Genomic DNA, 22,107 nt, shown 5'->3' with positions numbered 1-22,107 from the left:
GAGGAGAAGGGAGTTGGGGGAAATTGGAAGGGGAGGTGAACCATGAGAGACTATGGACTCTGAAAAACAATCTGAGGGTTTTGAAGGGGTGGGGGGTGGGAGGTTGGGGTACTAGGTGGTGGGTATTATAAAGGGCACGAATTGCATGGAGCACTGGGTGTGGTGAAAAATAATGAATACTGTTATGCTGAAAATAAAAAATAAATTTAAAAAAAAATATTAAAAAAAAAAAAAAAAAGTTGGGTATTCATCCTTTCTCATGGAGGCATAATATTCCATTGTATATATAGACCATATCTTCTTTATCCATTCATCATGGCTCTTTCCACAGTTTGTCGATTGTGGCCATTGCTGCTTTGAAGATTGGGGTACAGATGGCCCTTCTTCTCACTACCTCTGTATCTCTGGGGTAAATACCCAGTAGAGCAATTGCAAGGTCATAGGGTAGCTCTAATTTTAATCTCTTAAGGAATCTCCACACTGTTTTCTAAAGTGGTTGCACCAACTTGCATTCCCACCAACAGTGTAAGAGGGTTAGATGGGGAGAGAGTCTTAAGCAGACTCTGCTCTGAGGGTGGACCCAATGTAGGACTTGATCTCATGACCCTAAGATCATGGCCTGAGCTGAAACCAAGAGTTGAACACCTAACTAATTGTACCACCCAGGTGCCATGGAGTTCTTTTTCTTTAAGTCATGGCTTTTGAAAAATAATTCTTGTCATTTGTCTGTAATTGCTGGTAAGGTATTAGATTTCACACATTTAGTACATAAATAATTTTTTTTCTTTTAAATATAATAAATGAGGGGCGCCTGGGGGGCTCAGTGGGTTAAAACCTCTGCCTTCGGCTCAGGTCATGATCTCAGGGTCCTAGGATCATCCAGCCCCGCATCGGGCTCTCTGCTCGGTGGGGAGTCTGCTTCCCCCTACCCCTCTCTCTCTGCCTACTTGTGATCTCTGTCAAATAAATAAATAAAATATTTATAAATAAATAAATAAATGATTAAAATTTGTGTTAGCTCAGTGCCTGTTTTTTCTTTGGAGTACTTTTTACACAGGAGTATATCTTATTTAGCATCAATTCCACAAGGATAGAAAAAACTCTGTAATCAGACTTAGGGAAGTCAATTCCTTATTTGTATTCTACTCTTTTTGAGCCCTTAAAAAAAAAAATTAACAGCTTTTAAAATCTCCAGGTTCTCAATAGCCCACTACTTATGAACATTGTCATTCTCCTCCTCTCCCCAACCTCTGCTGATCCTCATCTGTTTTATTGCTGTTTTTGTAAAAAGAAAAGTAGCATGTTTAGATACTAAGGAAATAATTTTCTTGTTTTGAGATCTTTTAATAACTTTGGATATTTGAGTTGTCTTATCTGCTACTTGTGATTTATTCACAGAAATATTTAATCTGAAACCTTTTGTCCCAATACCAAGTAGATACTCTTGTTTTGGTCTTTAGAATATTTAGGAGGTATACTAATTCTTTTATGTTAGGCTAATCAGGCTACATCATATATACCTTATTTGTTTTTTAGGTTTTTATATTTATTATCCATGGCAGTAAAAGGGGAATTTAGCTCAGGTAGTTCCAAGGTTGGCAATACACAATAAATTACATTGACTTGTTTTCCTTTTATTTTTGCAGGATCTACTACAAGTGACCAACTGCAAAACAAATCACAGAGTTCATAGAAAAGATTTGTTCAGCACTGTAATTGTCAGATACAGACCCTGTTCCTATAATACACTGCTTCTTGTTCTCAACAATTCATGACTTAAGTACCAAAATGCGTACCAGTTATTATATATTGCCAAGAATTAAATGACTTTCAAGACTAATTAGACTGAAAATGCCTAATTGATACATATATTCTTGTGCCTAGTACAACAAATATAGCATAATGTCATCAGTCCAAAACTACATTACTTTTGTAAGAACACTGGTTAATTTGTATATTATATAGCTTTTTATGCTTTAGAAGTTAAAATAATATCTTTTGGGGGATCTAATTTATTTTCTTCACTTCTAGATGTGATAGCTCTTATAAAAAGTGGTTTTTTTTTTTATCATAATCCAGTTGAAATAGCAGATTATATAAGCTGGTAATATTCAGTCTGAACAGTATTTTAACATGTGTCTTCAACTTGATTTGTTTGTTTAATTGAAAAGGATCATAAGAGTAACTTGGCATTTTCTGGCCTACTATCTCTAAAATTCCCCTTGAGTTTCTTTATGTTTACAAGGACAGGATTGATTTTTTCCTCATTAAAACTAGCTTTTTTCACAAATAAATTACCGGGTTAAACTTGCAGTAACATCTGCTCTGTTTTTTGTACACTCGATGGGCAGACTTTCAGATCAGTTTTTTAAACAAATACAATTCTGATACAGTCTCAACATTCCCTGTCTTAACCTCCTGCCTTTGTTTCTTTCTTCTTTCCACATATACACACACAGCTCTTTACCTTTATAAAGTGTAATAAAGATGGTCATGGAATTAGGAACTCTTCTTTCTCTCACATATTCTATCATTTGCTGCTACAATGAAATGTTTGACTATCAATGCCTATTAGTTCTTCTAATGTATGGAGAAAGTTGAACAGCAGCCATACTATAGACAGAAAATACAATTCAGCTGTGGAGTTTCTACACCTCTCTGATTTGCAGCTTGCTAATTAAATTGCTATAATTAGTTTATTGTTTGACTTGATTAGACCTTAGAAAACAGCTAGCAGGTTTTTTTGCATGATGAGAGAATTGTGTGTAACCGGTGATATGATAGTTCCTGAATGTACAGATAGAATAATCCTGAAACTTTCTAATTTAAAAACTTTAAATAGTCCCTGCTTTAAGGGAATATGATAATGTATACTACAAATGTGCTTTATTCTTCTAACACAGTAAGATCTGGATTTTTTTCCTGAAATGAAGTGCAGTTCCTGTGTTAGTTTAGTGATAGTTTCATTTCTAGTCAATTATTTGTATCTTAATTTTTTTGTCAGTACCAAAAGAATTCATTATATGAACAGACTTTTAAAATAATTTCTGTATATTGTATATATGAAATGGCTTTTATTGAACAGCTTAACTTCCACTTGCAAGTTTATGAAAATACCAATATGTCAAAATAAATAAAAAGTGGGGGAATTCTTTGCTGTTAGAAGAATGTGCTTTTTATTTTGAATGACTTTTTTTTTTTTTAAACGGGATCCAGTCAGAGTACTTCTAAACTGTATAGTATTCTGACTGAAACTTACTAGCTCATTACGTCTCTGATTTATAAACAAAATAGTGTTTGTGTCTGCTTTTTGCTTTCTGAATTTAGAATGTTGAAGTATTCTTACTGGTTTAAATCCACTTTGGGGAATTTAAGTTGATACATATGTGTATTCATATGTTCATGCACATGGACTTCTGTTCTTGGTGTTCTCATTTTGAGCTCAAAGAAAGTATGCATGTACTCTGTAGAAATAGCTGCTGTATAGTGAAGAAAAGGTAAGACCTTTAACAACTGATTTGTTTTGCTGTTTTCTACAAACTCAAAGGCAAACACTCATTTCTGGTTTCAGGAAGTACATAATTATATCAGAGGAGTAAGATGTAAAAACTGACATGCTCAGTAGAATTTTAGGTAGTCTTATGTAATTGAGTAAAACCATTTTCGTGTCATGAATTCCTCACTGACATGTTATTGGACTGTATAAAAAAATGAATATAATTCAAGTTAGATCTTCCTTTGGAGAAAGTTGTCTGTCAGTGTTCAGTTCTAGCCATGATGGGTTTTTAGTTAGCATTACTTATTAGTTTTTTTAGTATCTTTTTTTGTTTGTTCATTTTTCAGTCTGAAATTGAGCAATGATGCTCTTTAAAATCTGAGACATAATGGTATGAAAGATTGTTAAAATATTAATAACTTTAAATTGAATATTGAAGGAAAGTGCCATTTTCTCCAAATATTCATAATTTTTTCCCCTTTAGTTAAGTAAACACATTATAAGAAACTATAGCAGTATGACAGTTTTCTTCCTGTGGGTTTTATTTTATTGTTACCCACCTGTCTTAGGCCCATGTTCTGTTTACCACGTGTTCTGGATACCATGAGAGGTTCTTGGACTATATTGTGGCAAACTAATTGTTTTGTTATATGTAACAAGAACCACCATTTCTTGAAAACTATTACTTGTTCTTGCCCATCATTGTGCTCAGTATTATCTGATCCTCAGAACAATCACACAAAGCAAATATTCTTAGTAATACTTTGTAGGAAGGAAAAAGCTCTTGGCCAAGTTATTCAGTCTCTCATAAATATTCAGTCTCTCACAAATGCTAAATGACAGGATTCAAATCCAGACCAACTAACTATGTTTTTTATTCATGCTTTTTTAGATACATAAAATTCCTTAGAAGTTGCACCTTACAAATAAACTTTATTTGGATTATTGATAAACATTGTGTGCTTGTAGGAATATTTTTCATGTGTTTGAGTTTTTATTTCTTGTTTTAAACTGAAAACTTGGTGGGACACCTGGGTGGCTCAGTCGGTTAAGCATCTGCCTTTGATTTGGCTCAGGTCATGATCCCAGGGTTCTGGGATCAAGCCCCACATCTGGCTCGCTGCTCCGCAGGGTGCCCACTTCTCCCTCTCCTACTCCCTCTGCTGTGTTCCTTCTCTTGCTCTCCCTCTGTCAAATAAATAAATAAAAATCTTTGAAAAAAAAAAAAAAAAAGGAAAAGGAAGGGCTTGGGGCACCTGAGTGGCCCAGTGGGTTAAACCTCTGCCTTTGGCTCAGGTCATGATCCCCGAGTCCTGGGATTCAGCCCCGCATCAGGCTCCCTGCTGAGTGGGGAGCATGGTTCTCCCTTTGCCCCTCACTCTGCTCATGTTCTCTCTCTCTCTCAAATAAATAAATTCTTTTAAGAAACCGTAATTGTTGGGGCGCCTGGGTAGCTCAGTGGGTTAAAGCCTCTGCCTTCTGCTTGGTCCGAAGGATCCCAGGGTCCTGGGATCGAGCCCCACATCGGGCTCTCTGCTCAGCGGGGAGCCTGTTTCCCCCTCTCTCTGCCTGCTGCTCTGCCTACTTGTGATCTCTCTCTCAAATAAATAAATAAAATCCTTAAAAAAAAAAAAAGGTAAGGCTTGGTAGCTGTAAGTGCACAGTATCTGTAGGTGGTATATAATTTGTTAAAATAAGACTTCAATTTTTTGCTGACTTATGGGATGCCTGGGTGGCCCAGTGGTTAATCATCTGTCTTTGGCTTAGGTCATGATCCCAGGGTCTTGGGATTGAGTCCTGCATCGGGCTTCCTTTTTTTTTTTTCAAAGATTTTATTTATTTATTTGACAGAAATCACAAGTAGATGGAGAGAAAGGCAGAGAGAGAGAGGGAAGCAGGCTCTCCGCTGAGCAGAGAGCCCGATGCAGGACTCGATCCCAGGACTCTGAGATCATGACCTGAGCCGAAGGCAGTGGCTTAACCCACTGAGCCACCCAGGCGCCCCTGCATCAGGCTTCTTGTTCAGCAGGAAGCCTACTTCTCCCTCTGCCCACCGCTTCCCCTGCTTGTATACTCCCCCTCCCTCAACAAATAAGTAAATAATTTTTTGGCTAACTTAGGAAGAAATGGTAAATTACATATCTGGGACAGATAAAGATGTGGTTGCTGTATTTTAGTATTTTATATATTTATATATATACTTTAATGTTTTTAAAATTGAAATATAGTTGACATATGGTATTCTATTAGTTTTAGCTATACAACATAGTGATTTGCCATGTATACATTACAAAGTGATCACTGCCATAAGTCTAGTTACAGTCTGTCACCATACGTTGTTATTACAATATTATTGTCTGTATCCCCTGTTGCTATACTTTACATCCCTGTGATTTACTATTTTATAACTGGAAATCTGTACCTCTTTTTTTTTTTTTTTTTTTTTTTTAAAGATTTTATTTATTTATTTGACAGAGAGAGATCACAAGTAGGCAGAGAGGCAAGCAGAGAGAGAGAGAGAGAGGAGGAAGCAGGCTCCCTGCTGAGCAGAGAGCCCGATGCGGGACTCGATCCCAGGACCCTGAGATCATGACCTGAGCCGAAGGCAGCGGCTTAACCCACTGAGCCACCCAGGCGCCCGGAAATCTGTACCTCTTAATCCACTTCATCTCATTTGCCCATCCACCCGTTCTCCCTGCTGGCAACCACCAAGTCTCCATATTTATGAGTCTGTTGTTGTTTTGTTCGTTCATTTGTTTTGTTTTTCAGATTCTACATATGAAATCACAGTATTTGTCGTTGGCTTATTTCACTTAGCATAATACCCGCTAGGTCCATTCATATTGTCTCAGATGGCACGATTTTTTTTTTTATGGCTGATTAATACTCCATTGTGTATATATACTGTATCTTTATCAGTTCATCTATTGATGGACACATAGGTTGTTTCCCATATGTTGGCTATTGTAAGTAATGCTGAAGTAAACATAGGAATACATATATATTTTTGAATCATGTTTCTATTTTCTTAGGTAAGTACCCAGAAGTGAAACATCTGGTGTTAACATTTTTAACATTTTGAGGAACCTCCATGCTATCCATAGTTATTCATAGTGGCAGTACCAGTTTACCTTCCTACCAACAGTGCCTAAGGGTTCCATTTTTCTACATCCTCATCAACGCTTGTTCTTCTCTTTTTTTTTTTCCCCATTTCATTTTTTTAAGTTTTTATTTTAATTCCCATTAGTTATCATACAGTGTTATATTAGTTTCAGGTGTAAAATACAGTTATTCAACAGTTCAATATATCACCCTGTGCTCAATGGAACAAGTTGTTCTTGTCTTTTTGATACTAGCCATTCTGACTTGTGTGAGTTGATTTCTTATTGTATTTTTGATTTGTATTTTCCTGATAATTACTGATATTGAGGATCCCTTCTTGTGACTGGCCATATGTATGTCTTCTTTGGATAAATGCTTATTCAGGTTCTCTACTTATTTTTTCTTTGGATTGATTGATTTGTATGAGTTCTTTGTATATTTTGGATATTAAGCCCATATCAGATACATGATTTATAAATATCTTATTTAATTCCATAGGTTACCTTAACATTTTGGTGATGGTTTCTTTCACTATATAAAAATTTGTTTATCTTTGCTTTTGTTGCCCTTGCCTGAGGAGAGAAATAAAATATATATATCTGTTGCTAAGACCAATGTCCAGGAGTTTACTGCCTATGTTTTTTCTTAGGAGTCTTACAGTTTCAAGTCTTACATTTAGTTCCCTGGTCCATTTTGAGTTTTTTTTTTTATATATGGTATAAATAGTGATATAGTTTCATTGAATATTCCCCACTGTATATTTTTGCCTCCTTTTTCATAGATTAACTCTGTAAGTGTGGGTTTATTTCTGCGTTCTCTATTCTGTTCTTTTGAACTGTGTGGATTTTTCTTTTTTGTGTGTGCCACTATTTGTAAGTGTGTCAGTATCCTACTGTTTTGGTTACTAAAGCTTTATAATATAATTAGAAATCTGGAAGTGTGATTTGGTTGCATTGTTCTTCTAGCCTCTAGCTTTGTTCTTTTTTTTTTTTTTTTTTCCCCAGCATTGCTTTGGCTATTTGGGGTGTCCTGTGGTTCCACACAAATTTTAGAATTCTTCATTTTAGTTCTGTGAAAAATGCTACTGATATTTTGATAGGGATTGCACTGAATCTATAGATTGTTTTGGGTAATATGGACATTTTAGTAGTATTCCAATTCATGAGTGTGGTGTACCTATTTATTTATGTCATCTTCAGTTTCTTTTATCAGCATCTTACAGTTTTCAGAGTATAGGGCTTCCACCTCCTGGTTAAATTTATTTCTGTGTATTATATTCTTCTTCATGCATTTGTCAGTGGAATTGTTTCTTAATTCCTCTTTCTGATAGTTAATAGTGTATTTAAATGCAGCATATTTGTGTATATTTTGTGTTTTGAAACTTTACTGAAATCATTTATTCTCATATTTTTGTTGTGTGGAATCTTTAGGGTTTTCCATATATAGTATCATGTCATCTACAAATTGTGGCGGTTCTACTTCTTCCTTACCAATGTGGATGCTTTTATATCTTTACTTGTCTAATTGCTTTGGCTAGCACTGCTAGTACTATGTTGGATAAAAGTGGTAGGAGTGGACATTCTTGTTTTGTTCTTGATATTAGAGGAAAAGCTTTCAACTTTTTACTGTTGAGTGTGATTTTAACTTTGGGTTTGTTATAAATGACTATTATTATGTTGAGGTATGTTTCCTCTGTATCTACTTTTTTGAGAATTTTTATCGTAAATGAATATTGAATTTTGTCTAATGCTTTTTCTGCATCTGTTGAGATGATCATGATATTCATCCTTCATTTTGTTAATGTTTTACATCACATTGATTTGCAGATCTTAAACCATCTTTGCATCCCTGAAATAAACGATCATGCTGTATGAATCTTTGAATGTATTGTTGAATTTTCTTTGCTAATATTTTGTTGAAGATTTTTGCATCAGTATTCATCATGGACATTTCACTTTTATAGTATCTTTCTAGTTTTGGTATTAGGGCAATGTTAGTCTCATAGAACAAATCTGAAAGCATTCCTTCCTCTTAAGTTTTCTAAAATAGTTTGAGTAATTATTTTTGAAATGTTTGGTAGAATTCACCTATGAAGCCATCTAGTTCAGGACTTTTGTTTGTGGGGAGTTTTTTTTGTTGTTACTGACTTAGTTTCATGGTTAGCGATCAGTCAGTTTAGATTTTCTATTTCTTCCTGATTCATTCTTGGAAGATTGTATGTTTCTAGGAATTTATCCATTTCTTTTGTTCAATTTGTTGACATCTAATTGTAGTAGTCTCTTATAATCTTTTGTATATCTGTGGTGTTGGTTGTAACTTTATTTTTAACTTTGAGCTGGGTTTTTTTTTTTTCCCCTTGATGAGTCTGGCTAAAGTTTATCAGTTTTGTTTGTTGTTTCAAAGAACTGGCTCTTATTTTCACTGATCTTTTATATTGCTTTTTCAGTTTTTCTTTCACTTATGTCCACCCTGATCTTTATTATTTTCTTCCTTCCAATAACTTTGGGCTTTGTTCTTTTTCTAGTTCCTTTAGGTGTTAAGGTTAGATTGTTTATTTTTCTTGTTTCTTGAGGTAGGTCTGTAAGTTATGAACTTCCCTGGTAGAATTGCTTTTGCTACATCCCACAGATTTTAGAATGCTATGTTTCTATTTTTACTTGCCTCTGGTATTTTTTTTTATTTCCTCCTTGATTTCTTCATTGACCCATTGGTTGTTTAGCCTCCATGTATTTTGTTTTTTCCATTTTTTGTTCTTGCAATTGATTTCTAGTTTCATACTGTTGTGGTTAGAAAAGATGCTTGATATGATTTAGATCTTAAAGTTATTGAGATTTATTTTGTAGCCTAGTACAATCTATCATGGAGAATGTTCCATGTGTACTTGAATGTGTATTCAGCTGTTTGGGGATGGAATGCTCTGTGTATTATCTGTTAAGTCTATCTGGTCTAATGTGCCATTCAAGACCACTATATCCTTATTGATTTTTTTTTTGTCCTTTTTTAAAGATTTTATTTATTTATTAGAATGAGCATGAGCAGGAAGTGGGGTAGAGGGAAAGACAGGGAGCCCCAACATGGGACTCAATCTCAGGAACCTGGGATCATGACTTGAGCTGAAGGCAGACACTTAACTGACTGAGCCATCCAGGCATCCCTCCTTATTGATTTTCTGTCTGCATGATCTAACCACTGATTAAGTGGGGTGTTAAAGTTGCCTGCTATTACAGTTTACCCTGTATGTCTGTTAATATTTGCTTTCTACATTTAGGTGCTCCTTTTTGGGTGCATAGATACTGAAAATTGTTCTATCTTTTTAGATCAATATCTTTATCATCATGTAATACCCTTCTTTGTCTCTTGTTACAGTCTTTGTTTTAAAGTCTATTTTGGGGGTGCCTAGGTGGCTCGGTGGGCTAAGCCTCGGCCCTCGGCTCAGGTCATGATCTCAGGGTCCTGGGATCGAGCCCCACATCGGGCTCTCTGCTCAGAATATATATATATATATATATATATATATATATATATATATATATATATATATATATATTTTAGGTGTGTGCTTTTGTTGCCATTTTATTGATTGTGTTTTGGTTGTTTTTGTAATTCTCTGTTCCTCTCTTCTTGCTGTCTTCCCTTCTGACTTGGTGACTTTCTTTCAGTATTATATTTGGATTCCTTTTTATTTTTTGTATATATATTACAGGTTTTTGGTTTGTGGTTACCTTGACGTTCATATATAACACCCTGTGTATGTAGCAGTCTATTTTAAGTTGGCGGTCACTCAAGTTCAAATGCATTCTAAAAGCACTACATTTTTACTCCTCCCCAGTCAGGTCTTATGTAATTTATGTCAAATTGTCCATAGTTTATCTTATGTATTCCATAACTAATTATTGTAGATATAGTTGGTCTTACTACTTTTGTCTTTTAATCTTTATACCAGCTTTATAAGTGGTTGATCCACTTACCTTTACTGTATGTTTGCTTTAGCCAGTGAGATTTTTTTCTCATCATTTTCTTCTAGCTTTTCTTTTCAGACCTTTTCTTTTCCGCTTAAACAGGTCCCTTCAACATTTCTTGTAAGGGCAGTTTAGGAGCGATGAACTTCTTTCACTTGTGTTTGTTGGGGAATCTCTATCTCTCCTTCAATTAGTTGCCATTGATAACCTTGCCAGTTGGAGTACTGCTGGTTGTAGTACATATCAAGCCACTCCCTACTGGCCTGCAAACTTCCCAGGGACAAGTCAGCTGATAGTCTTATAGGTCTTCCCTTATACATAACTAGTTGCTTTTCTCTTGTGGTTTTTAAGATTCTCTATTTTTAGTTTTTGACATTGTAATTAGTATGTGTCTTTGTATGGACCTCTTTGGATTCATCTTGTTTGGGCTCTGCACTTCCTGGACCTTGATGTCTGTTTCCCTCTCCAGGTTAGGGGAGCTTTCACAAACTGTTTTTTCAAATAAGTTTTCTGCTCCTTTCTCTTCTAGGATTCCTATAATGGGAATGTTAGTGTGATTGATGTTAGCCCAGAGATCTAACCTCATTTTTTTTTTGAAGTTTTGTGTTCATGTGTGTTCTTCTCAGTGCAGTATCATTATGCATTCCTTATCAGACAGATTGCTTATCTCTGTTGTATTTAGTTCTTTTTCTGAGGTGTTGTTTTGTTCTTTTATTAGGAACATGTTCCTCTGTCTTCTCATTTTGCCCACCTCTCTGCATTTGTTTCTATGTATTAGGTAAATCAGCAGGGTACCTGGGTGGCTCAGTGGGTTAAAGCCTTTGCCTTTGGCTCAGGTCATATTCCCAGGATCCTGGGATCGAGACCTCCATCAGGCTCTCCGTTCAGCAGGGAGCCTGATTCCTTCCTCCTCCCTCTCTCTGCCTGCCTCTCTGCCTACTTGTGATCTGTCAAATAAATAAATAAAATCTTAAAAAAAAAAAAAGGTAAATCAGCTATGTTTCCTAGTTATGAAGGATTGACCTGTAGGAGTCCTGTGGAGCCCAGATGACCTGATGACCAGAATCAAGAGCTCCCCTTTGTGGGCTGCATGTGCCCTCCTGTTGTGACTGGCTCACTACCACAGTGGGTGCATTGTTGGTCAAGGCTGGTCCCCGTGCTCCCTGGGCAGGAACCATTTTTAGATGAGCGATGGTCCCAGCCAAGACTGCCTAGCACATGTGAAAGGGAAGGAACTGTTTTGTGCTGTGGTTTACTATTGATACAACTATTGCTCAAAGACTTGCTGCTCTAAGCAATTTTCCAAAATGCCTTCTCCTCCCCATCAGCTCATCTGCTACACATTAGGAAAATAAAAGAGCCTACAGCAACTGTGTCTGGTCTGTGGCTTACACCCCCAAGCCTTGGTTAGCTGCCCCAGCAAAGTGTTCGGGGGGTTCTGGTTGGGGGGTTGACTCATCTAGTTTTTTATTTGAGGAATTATTTGGGGGAGGTAATGCTGAAAGTAGGTAGGTGAGGGTGGATTTGGCAAGTGTTTTAGTCATGATTTTATCTCAACTGCCCAACCTGAAGTTTTTTTCAGTAAGTCTGCCAAGTGAGTGTTCAGCATTTCAGTTCTATTACCAATAGGATTATTGGAATGGAAGAGGACTTCTATAAATTTTTGTTCTCATCTGTTTAATTATTTTTGAATTGATAACAGCATGTTTGACTAGAAATAGAAGATTGTACAGGCTGATCTTTTTTATCTTAATATCATATGACCTCACTTTTTAAGCAGAAAGGAATTATAAGCAGTATGCTTTGGAGTATGAATTGTTCTAAGAAAATGGTTCAACTTGAAAAAGTCTTACCAGTAATAGAAATAACAAAACCCAGGAAGAAGACAGTTTAGTTATACTCTTGGTTAGTTATACTCCCTGCTACCTGAAGTATCTCTTACATAAGCAGCTACTTAAAAGACATGGTATAACTGACCCTTGAATAATGCAATGGTTAGGGGTGTCTACTCCCCACACAGTTGAAAATCCACGTGTAACTTTCGACTCCTCCAAAACGTAACAGTTTTCTGTTGACCTGAAGCCTACCAATAATATAGACAATTGCTTAACACATATTTTATATGTTATATGCATGATATACTATATTTTTACAATAAAGTAAGCAGAGAAAATGTTTTAAAGAAAATCTAAAGAGAAACTACATTTATAGTACTCTGGTGGATCTATCCAAAAAAAATATTTGCATGTAAGTGGGCCCATGCGGTTCAAACTGTTGTTCGAGGGTCAGCTCAATTTCCTTTTATCTTCCTATGTAAAAGAGAGACCTAACTGAAAAATAAGCACTTTATTGTAGGTCACCATGTCAAGCTATTTGGGAGCTATGGACATAAAAGAATTTCCCTGCCTTTATAGAGATTTTAAATTTATGTGTGCAAATGGAGCAGAAACCATTGCTTTGGGGAAAAAGGAAGGAGTAAGCAGTACACTTACCCTCTAGCCATTCTAAGGAGGCCTTTCTAGTAGGGAAGGCTGGGCTAATAATCACCAAGACTTTGCTACTAACCAGATTTGTATGCAGTGCTCCTGAAAACCGAAGTATAATCTCTTTAGTCACCTACCACAAAACTGTTATCAAGCAAGTTAGATCCCACAGAAATCAGAAATTTCAAATTATTTTTTTTTTTAAAGTCTATTCCAGAATGTTGGATTCCAGAATTTGAACTTGAAGAAGATTACGGCTTGTTGGGGCGCCTGGGTGGCTCAGTGGGTTAAAGCCTCTGCCTTCAGCTCAGGTCATGATCCCAGGGTCCTGGGATAGAGCCCTGCATCGGGCTCTCTGCTCAGTGGGGACTCTGCTTCCTCCTCTCTCTCTGCCTGCCTCTCTGCCTACTTGTGATCTCTGTCTGTCAAATGAATAAAATCTTAAAAAAAAAAATTATGGTTTGTTGCCAATTAAACCCTATTAGTAATCCCTAAGTCAGTTTATTGGGAGTAAGGGGGGATGGGTAAGAAGGTCTGAGTCAAGACCACAGTTATGGGAGTCCCACTCTAGCTTGAGACTATCAGGAAGTGTGCCCTGATCCAGTGCTAACTTTGGGAAGCAAATTATTCTCCATTAACCTACTGGGAGCATTCTGAATTTTTCATGGTAAGTCATAAAATATAGAATCTAATCTAGGAATCTTTAAAACAGTCCTGGGGGAGAAATGGACCAGATTGTGAAGTGAATTGGACCCAGAATAGTATGCTATGTTGCTCTAAGCCCAAGCATTGTTCTGTAGACCTACTAGACTAGAGTTACCCAGAATTTTGCGGTTTGAATGAGAACACGTTGATGAATATAGAGTTGATTGAAGATGTTTATTTTTGAGAACATTAGTAAACATTTATTAGGCACTACCTATATGCCTAGGAATTTACTGAGCAATGTGCATAAAAAAGTGAAAGATGGTTTTAGAAAAAATGATACGCAATTGCTGTGACCAAAATCAAAACATAAGATGTAAGAAGTAGAACAGAGGGTTCAGAAAGTCTGTTGCTTACATAAGATGTCTCCCACACCAAACAGCATGTCCAAAACTGAGCTTTTTATTTGTCCTCCAAACTATTCTTAATTACACTATTCCTCACACTAAGCATTCTTCCACTGTCATTTCTCAGTGTTGATTTTGTTCATTCTCTCAAGTATATAAAACCAGTCCTTTTAGTAAACATTTTTGACTACTCCATGATGTATCTTATATCCCTTGCCTTCTCCAATCCTTACTGCAGTATCCTAGTCAAGCTCCATCATAATTTGCCTTTACTCCCGTCACAATTTCCTGATTTCCCTGCTTTCATTCTATCCCTTTCAATGCATTTCCTATAACAGCAGGCGTCGCTGCCCTACTTTTAAAGCCCTTCGTTGATTTCTCTACCACCCTCTCTGCGTGTACTGGTCCCCACCTACCTCTTCAAATCTTGTACCACTCTCCTGCACTGTGGTTGCTAACTAGTGACCCCAGACATCATCTTTACTTATTGACCACAGTTTGTTTTATGTGCATTGATCATTGTGTTGTCTGGAAGTCTTCAAGAGCCCATTGAAGGGACTTTTCCAAAGTCTAACAAGCTGGTCTTTTTCTTTTCTTTTTTTTTAAATATATTTTTTTAGATGTTCATTGTTTAAAATAATTGAGAAGCCATCATATTTACACTCGCTTGTATTTTTAGAACTAATCAGAAAAAAGAATAAGGTAAAGTAAGCTCTTCCACTTTAAATCTTCACAAGAATCTGGGGCGCCTGGGTGGCTCAGTGGGTTAAGCCTCTGCCTTCGGCTCAGGTCATGGTCCCAGGGGCCTGGAATCGAGTCCCGCATGGGGCTCTCTGCTCAGCAGGGAGCCTGCTTCTCCTCTCTCTGTCTGTCTGTCTCTCTGCCTATTTGTGATCTCTCTCTCTGTCAAATAAATAAAATCTTTAAAATAATAATAATAATAAATCTTCACAAGAATCACATCAACACATAATTTTCCAGAATCTGGGAAAAAGAGAAAGATAAATGCTGCGGTTCTCAAAATTTGTAGAACTTGGGGCGCCTGGGTGGCTCAGTGGGTTAAGCCTCTGCCTTCGGCTCAGGTCATGATCCCGGGGTCCTGGGATAGAGCCCCGTGTCGGGCTCTCTGCGCAGTGGGGAGCCTGCTTCCTCCTCTTTCTGCCTGCCTCTCTGCCTACTGTGATCTCTCTCTGTCAAATAAATAATAATAAAAAATTTGTAGAACTTTTTGAACTCATGTTCTAGTTGGACTACAGAACTTGGCAACTGGTATTTTTTCAAAAGTGTAAAGACCTTACTGAGACAGGTAGGGCTGGGCAAAGTTCAAGAAGTATTACATTACAGTAATTCACCCTGGCATGAAATTTTGGCAGTTATAGCCAGACACAAAGACAATAAGCCAGAAAAGAAATGCCTCTTGGCATCAAGGAAAACAGTCACAAAGCCCCATACCCAGAAGCTGGTAGCTACCCTCACATATTTTGCTTTTGAAAAAGACCCTCAAAGGAGTGCCTGGGTGGCTAAGTTGGTTGAATATCTGCCTTCAGCTTGGGTTATGATCTTACGGTCCTGAGATGGAACCCTGCATCAGGCTCCTTACTCAGCATGGAGTCTGCTTTACCCTCTTCTCCTCCCCTATCCTTCCCCTACCCTCGCTCGTGCTCTCTCTCGCTCGCTCGCTCTCTCAAATAGAATCTTAAAATAAATAAATAAATAATGAAGATCCACTTGCTGGAATACCTATAGAAGGTATGGATAGACCAATGAAAGATACATTTGAAACATTTTTAACATTTCAGACACTTAGTACTAAATATAGAATTAACTTACTCAGTCCCCAAAGCAAGGGTGCTAACCCCACAAAGTCTTCATTAGATTAAGCATCACCTAGATCCTGCTGATCTTGGTGAGAACTGACTTCACTGGGCTTGTGGATGTGGAAGGGGCTGTTGCAGGGGGCTGAGGAGTGAGTGGAAGGTGTGGACACAGAGACTAATATGTGGGTAGCTTGTTCCAAGAATTTAGTTGTGAAAGGGAAGATGAAGATAGTAGACAAGGTAGAACAGATTTGTATGTTTATATTTTACAAATTAGTATAGACTTAGAAGATAGAAACAGAAGGGTCACCTTTTGTATATAGGTATGAATGTACACACTACTAGATAAAGTTTACAAATTAATCACCAGCAATAACAGTGTGAACGAGACCTATGGAAATACCTAATTAGTAACTGTGACTTAAAAGTTTTTTGAAGTAGCTCTCTCTTTATCTGTGTACATTACAATGTACACATACTCTATTAAGCATCTCATTGTGACATCGTCTCATCCTGTCTTTTAAAGCAATGCCTGAAGGGCACCTGGGTGGCTCAGTGGGTTAAGTTGCTGCCTTCGGCTCAGGTCATGATCTCAGGGTCCTGGGATCGAGTCCCGAATTGGGCTCTCTGCTCAGCAGGGAGCCTGCTTCCCCCTCTCTCTCTCTGCCTGCCTCTCCATCTACTTGTGATTTCTCTCTGTCAAATAAATAAATAAATAAAATCTTTAAGAAAAAAAAAAAAAGCAATGCCTGAAACACACCATTGTTTTCTGTAGTGTAGGTTTATGAGAGCTATATTAATATTTTCTAGTCATTTGCCTTCAAAAGATCATCTATTTTTAAACCATTAGTTTCTAAACAGATAGCACAACAGCTAAAAGATATGTTTTAGAGTCAGAGGCTTTGGTATAAGGTTAGAACCCCAAACTTTATGGTTCTTTGTTTACCCATCTTACTAACAAAATTTACTGCATCTGGAATTTTATTATAGTAAAAATTAAAATATCTACTGATGGCAGAGAGGGGAAAGACTACTGAGAAAAACATTTTTAAATTACCATGTCCTCTTTTTTTATTTAATGAAATTTTTGCACAGTAAAAGTGGCAGGTCTTAGAGAAAGGGGATATTCTAACGCCCCCCCACAAAAAGCATTTGAGCATGGAGCTGGACAGCTCAGAGCTAATTTTGGAACTCAGCAGTCAAAGCAAAATTTTTCAAAATAGCTGAAAAAAAATTTAAGTTTGAATCCTTTTGTTTCAACTCAATGTGTACAAAACTAAACTCATAAAACTTCCCTACCAAAAAATGCCGTTATTGTGGAGCAGTGTTTCCTGTTACCCATGCTATGCACGGGCAGCTTTGATGCCCTTCTTGCCCTCAACCTTACATCTTCTAAATTACTGAACTGTGACTATTACCTTCAAAGTACCGCTTTCATCTGTCCTTTTCTAGCTTCTCTGTAACTGTTCTCACCCTGACCTGTTACTACCCACCTTCCAGTTAGTTAGTCTCCTGCCTTCAGTACCTCTTCTGTCACCCTCAGTAATCTACATTCAATTCCTGGAATTTAATTTCCTTTTAAAATGGATGTAATCATACATTAAAATATTCCCAGTAGACCCCAGGCTCCCTGTAGACTGCAAAATAGAATTGAAACTGAGTATCCTCAGGTACCTTGTGCTCTGACCCTGATCTACCTTCCCAGGCATATTTCTCTCTACTCTCTGTATCTCCCCTGCCTTTGGGGCAGGCTGACAGCTCTTTTTTCTCTAACATAAGTCTTGCTTTCTTTTCTTCTTTTTCTTTTCTCTGTCAACCTTCTATCATTCTGATCATTTCTGTTATTTAGGTTGTTTATTAGCCTTTTTTCCATATGATTCCCTCCCCCTTTGAATACCTATTACATTATGCTTATTTCTCCCTAATTGTGTTCTGTTCTGTGTTAAAATTATTTGCGTACCTATCTTTTTTCTTGGACCAATAACTTATGTTCTAACAGGTAGGAAAGTGCATGACAAATGTTTAATTCTTGAGTCTTTTTTTTTTAAAGATTTTATTTATTTATTTGACAGAGATCACAAGTAGGCATAGAGGCATAGAGGCAGGCAGAGAGAGAGAGGAGGAAGCAGGCTCCCCGCCAAGCAGAGAGCCCGATGTGGGACTCCATCCCAGGACCCTGAGATCATGACCTGAGCCGAAGGCAGCGGCTTAAACCACTGAGCCACCCAGGCGCCCTAATTCTTGAGTCTTGAGGCATATTTACTAGTAAAGCATTAGTCTGTGTGATTTTTAAAAAAATTTTTTTTTAAAGATTTATTTATTTATTTATTTGACAGAGAGAAATCACAAGTAGATGGAGAGGCAGGCAGAGAGAGAGAGAGGGAAGCAGGCTCTCTGTTGAGCAGAGAGCCCGATGCGGGACTCGATCCCAGGACTCTGAGATCATGACCTGAGCCGAAGGCAGTGGCTTAACCCACTGAGCCACCCAGGCGCCCGATTTTTAAAAATTTTTAAAAAGATTTTTAATTTATTTCACAGAGAGAAAGATATCACAAGTAGGCAGAGAGGCAGGCAGAGAGAGGGGGAAGCAGGCTCCGCACTGAGCAGAGAGCCCGATGCGGGGCTCGATCTCAGGACCCTGGGATCATGACCTGAGCTGAAGGCAGAGGCCTTAACCCAGTGAGCCACCCAGGCACCCCAGTCCGTGTGATTCTAATCTCTAATGATGGAGCCTGTAATAAAATGATTTGTAATAAATATAGATGTGGTCATTCAGATGACCAAAATATTATTTCTCAGACATATTTGGTCTTCATCCAATGTTCCTGAAAATGCTTCAGAGACAAAAAGGTGAAATGGGTGTCTTGTTATTAATGAAGGTGACTTTTAGGTCCTAGCCCCAAGAGTGAGCCAGGAGAACCAACCATGTAATTCGAGGGTTGGGACTTTCAGTCCTGACCCCCACCCACCTCCGGAGGCCAGAGCTGGAAGTTGAATCGGCCAATGGCTAATGACTTGGTCTATCATGCCTATGCAATGAAACTTCCATAAAAACCTGAAAGGACTGGGTTTGGAGAGTTTCTGGGTTGGTGAACACGTGGCACACATGGAGAAGGTATGGAAGCTTCCATGTCTTTTCCCCATGCCTTGTCCTGATAGCCCTTACTCTGGTTCTTTGTTCCTATCCTTTATCCTATCTTTCAACAAACTGGTAAATGTGTTTCCCAGACTTCTGTGAGCTGCGCTAACAATTTAATCCAACCCAATAGGAGGCTGGAGACTCCATAACCTGTAGCTGTTGGTCAGTAGCACAGGTAACAGCATGAGGATTGTGGCTAGTGTCTGAAATGGTGGGGTGCAGAGCAGTCTTCTAGGACTAAACCCTTAACCAATGGAATCTAACGTTCTGAGTAGATAGTGCCAGAATTTAGTTGAGTTGTAGGACACTGAGCTGATACCTGGTACATTGATTGGATGTGTGGGGAAGCCTTCCACCTCCACACATTGGAAGTTGGGTCCAGGAACCCAAGTGGCAATGTATAGCTGGATAGCAGTGAAGGGACCAAGAAAGATTCCAGCGCCTTAGGTTTCTTTACTGGATGTAAGAAAAACATTACAGCTGTGTTGCTCTTCCTTCCTCTTTAGCTCTAGGCACCAAACAAACTTGCTGGATTGCCAACACATTATCTATATGCAGATTCCAACAGATGGGATTTGGGCTGCCACAGACACATCTATCCAGTTTAGTTAGTTTGAGCTGAGTTTACCCACTCTGTTCAAGGCCTTACAGTATTCATAGGGGATAGGAATTCGTGATAACATAGTCCCTCTCTCAGGGGACTGGAGTAGGTTTGGCTTAACAGCTGCTTTTAAATGCTGCTTAGCAGAAAACATGGTATTTTCTATTTTTCAGAAACATGTGGGTCCATGGAGATAAAAATGTTAATTTCAGCAGCTGTGTCGATTTTACTTAGAGGAAAGGTGTCAGAACACTGTACTGTCACCAGAAATAGCTTCTTAAAGGCACTGGGTGCTTGGACTTAGACAAGTTAAAAATAAAAACAAAAACATGTTTACTTTTCAAATGGTGGTAAAATATGCTATGCTTTACACCAGGACTTTTTCAGTGTGCTTATTTTTCAAGGTAGTTTCCTGCATGACCCAAATGACAGACAACTCTGCCAAGTTTTTATAAATTCCTAGTGATTTTTCACCTGCCTCTTTCAAGCTATTTACTGGTATCAGAAGTCTTGTTTCACAGCATTTTGTTATGCACGTGCATCTTAAACCAGTTTTGAAGAGAATTTGGTTTTGGCTGCTCTTCAATTCCAAGAGAGCAAATTAAGTAAAGTGAGTGACTGAGTAGCTGGTTGGCAACTGGGTTTCAGAATAGTTTTGTTCTTGGGTGCCTGGGTGGCTCAGTGGGTTAAAGCCTCTGCCTTTGGCTTGGGTCATGATCCCGGGGTCCTGGGATCAAGCCCCGCATTGGGCTCTCTCAGCGAGGAGCCTGCTTCCTCCTCTCTCTGCCTGCCTCTCTGCCTACTTGTGATCTCTGTCTGTCAAATAAATAAATAAAATCTTAAAATAAAAAAAGCAAAAAGAATAGCTTTGTTCTTAATCTGGTTTGCTTCCATTACACATCACTCTAATTTCCTTCTTACATTCAGACAGCAAAACCAAGGTTTTTCTAAATATTGTGAAAGGGGAAAGTTATAAAAATACAAAATAGGGTGAATTTGTGGATATGGAATCATATTCTACTATTGAAAACAGATGTTGCCTTTTTTATTATTACACAAAGATGCAAAAATGGCATCACCATGGTACACGTATTAGCTTTTACTGAGACTGAAATCACTTTCTCTGAAAAGTAATAAATACAATGAAAGCTTGATATGACACAGGTCATTCCTAAGGTGCCTCTACTAGCATGAGGTCCTCTGTAGATCTGATAACAGGGTTACCAACAATATTGACAAAGTCTGTGCCTGGGTTTATCAGTTAAGACAACATTGATTTCTACCCTTCATCCTTATCCATCCTGTAACGTTTGTACTGAAGTTTTAAATGTAGTGGATTCTTGAAGCATTGTATAAAGAATGCTATACAGACACAAGCTATTACAAATTTTAGCAAATCAGAGTGTCTTTCATGGAAGGTATGTATATCGAGAATCTCCTAGTACAAGTAACAAATGAAATCCTGAAGCGGAACAGGAATTTATGGTTCACATAACTGTCAAGTGCAGAGGTAGATCTGACTTTAGACATGAATGAATTCCCAGCAGGGCTCTGATTCCACTTTTTGATGCTTCTGTGTTGGCTTCCTTCTGTCCACCTGGTGGTAAAGTAGTGTTGGCTGCTGGAGGCTTGAGATGTCAAAGAGAGAGCATCTTTCTCCTACAGTTTGGCAAAAACCTCAAGGAGGACTCTGATTTGTCCCAGTCTGGGTCTTGTCCTGCTCGTTCTTAGAACGATCACTATGGGTATACAGTGCAGAGAGTGGGTAGGGATGGTGATGGCAGAGTGCAGATGGAGGGCTCTGGGCAGACCTGGATCTTATTTCCCTCCTCACCATTATTACATGGATTAAGAAAAATCATGGGAAGAGGGAGGGCTGGTCCCTTGAAGAAGAGAACAATGGGCAGTAAAGCCCTTCGGTGTGTTTAACACCCTTTACATTTAAGAACTTTGATATTATCCAGAATTGGGGCTCTGTCAGTTAAGCGTCTGCCTTTGGCTCAGGTCATGATCTCAGGGCCATGGGATTGAGTTCTGTCTTGGGCTTCCTGCTCAGCAGGGCGTCTGCTTCTCCCTCTCCTCTGCCCCTTGCCCCTCCCCCATTTGTGCACACTCACTCGCTCTCTCTGTCACTCTCTCTCCAAATAAATACATAAAATCTTTTTAAAAAAAATATTATCCAGTACTTTGTAGGAGGTTAATTTCATTTATTGCCTGAATTCTGCAACACTTTATATATTTAAAAATATGCAATTAATTTTCTGTTTAAAAGGTTTGTTTTTTTTTTAAAGATTTTATTTATTTATTTGACAGACAGAGATCACAAGTAGGCAGAGAGGCAGGCAGAGAGAGAGGAGGAAGCAGGCTCTCCGCGGAGCAGACAGCCCTATGCGGGGCTCGATCCCAGGACCCTGGGATCATGACCCAAGCCGAAGGCAGAGGCTTTAACCCACTGAGC

At 38.1% G+C, this 22,107-nt stretch overlaps 1 protein-coding gene across 1 annotated transcript in view; it reads left to right on the top strand.

The window, feature by feature from the left end:
• Positions 1-4,449, top strand: part of PPP1R2 (protein phosphatase 1 regulatory inhibitor subunit 2) — a 29,606-nt gene extending 25,157 nt beyond the window's left edge. Inside the window, exon 6 of the mRNA XM_082700521.1 lies at positions 1,647-4,449. Coding sequence (XP_082556647.1) covers positions 1,647-1,693 — 47 coding nt within the window. The 3' untranslated portion in view covers positions 1,694-4,449. The remainder of the gene's footprint in view (positions 1-1,646) is intronic.
• Positions 4,450-22,107: the final 17,658 nt, after the last annotated feature.

The sequence above is a fragment of the Mustela nivalis genome (assembly GCF_964662115.1).
Source record: "Mustela nivalis genome assembly, chromosome: 1".
Lineage (NCBI taxonomy): Eukaryota > Metazoa > Chordata > Mammalia > Carnivora > Mustelidae > Mustela > Mustela nivalis.
Note: the sequence above shows the minus strand (reverse complement) of the source record. Positions and strands in the feature narration are given on the sequence as shown.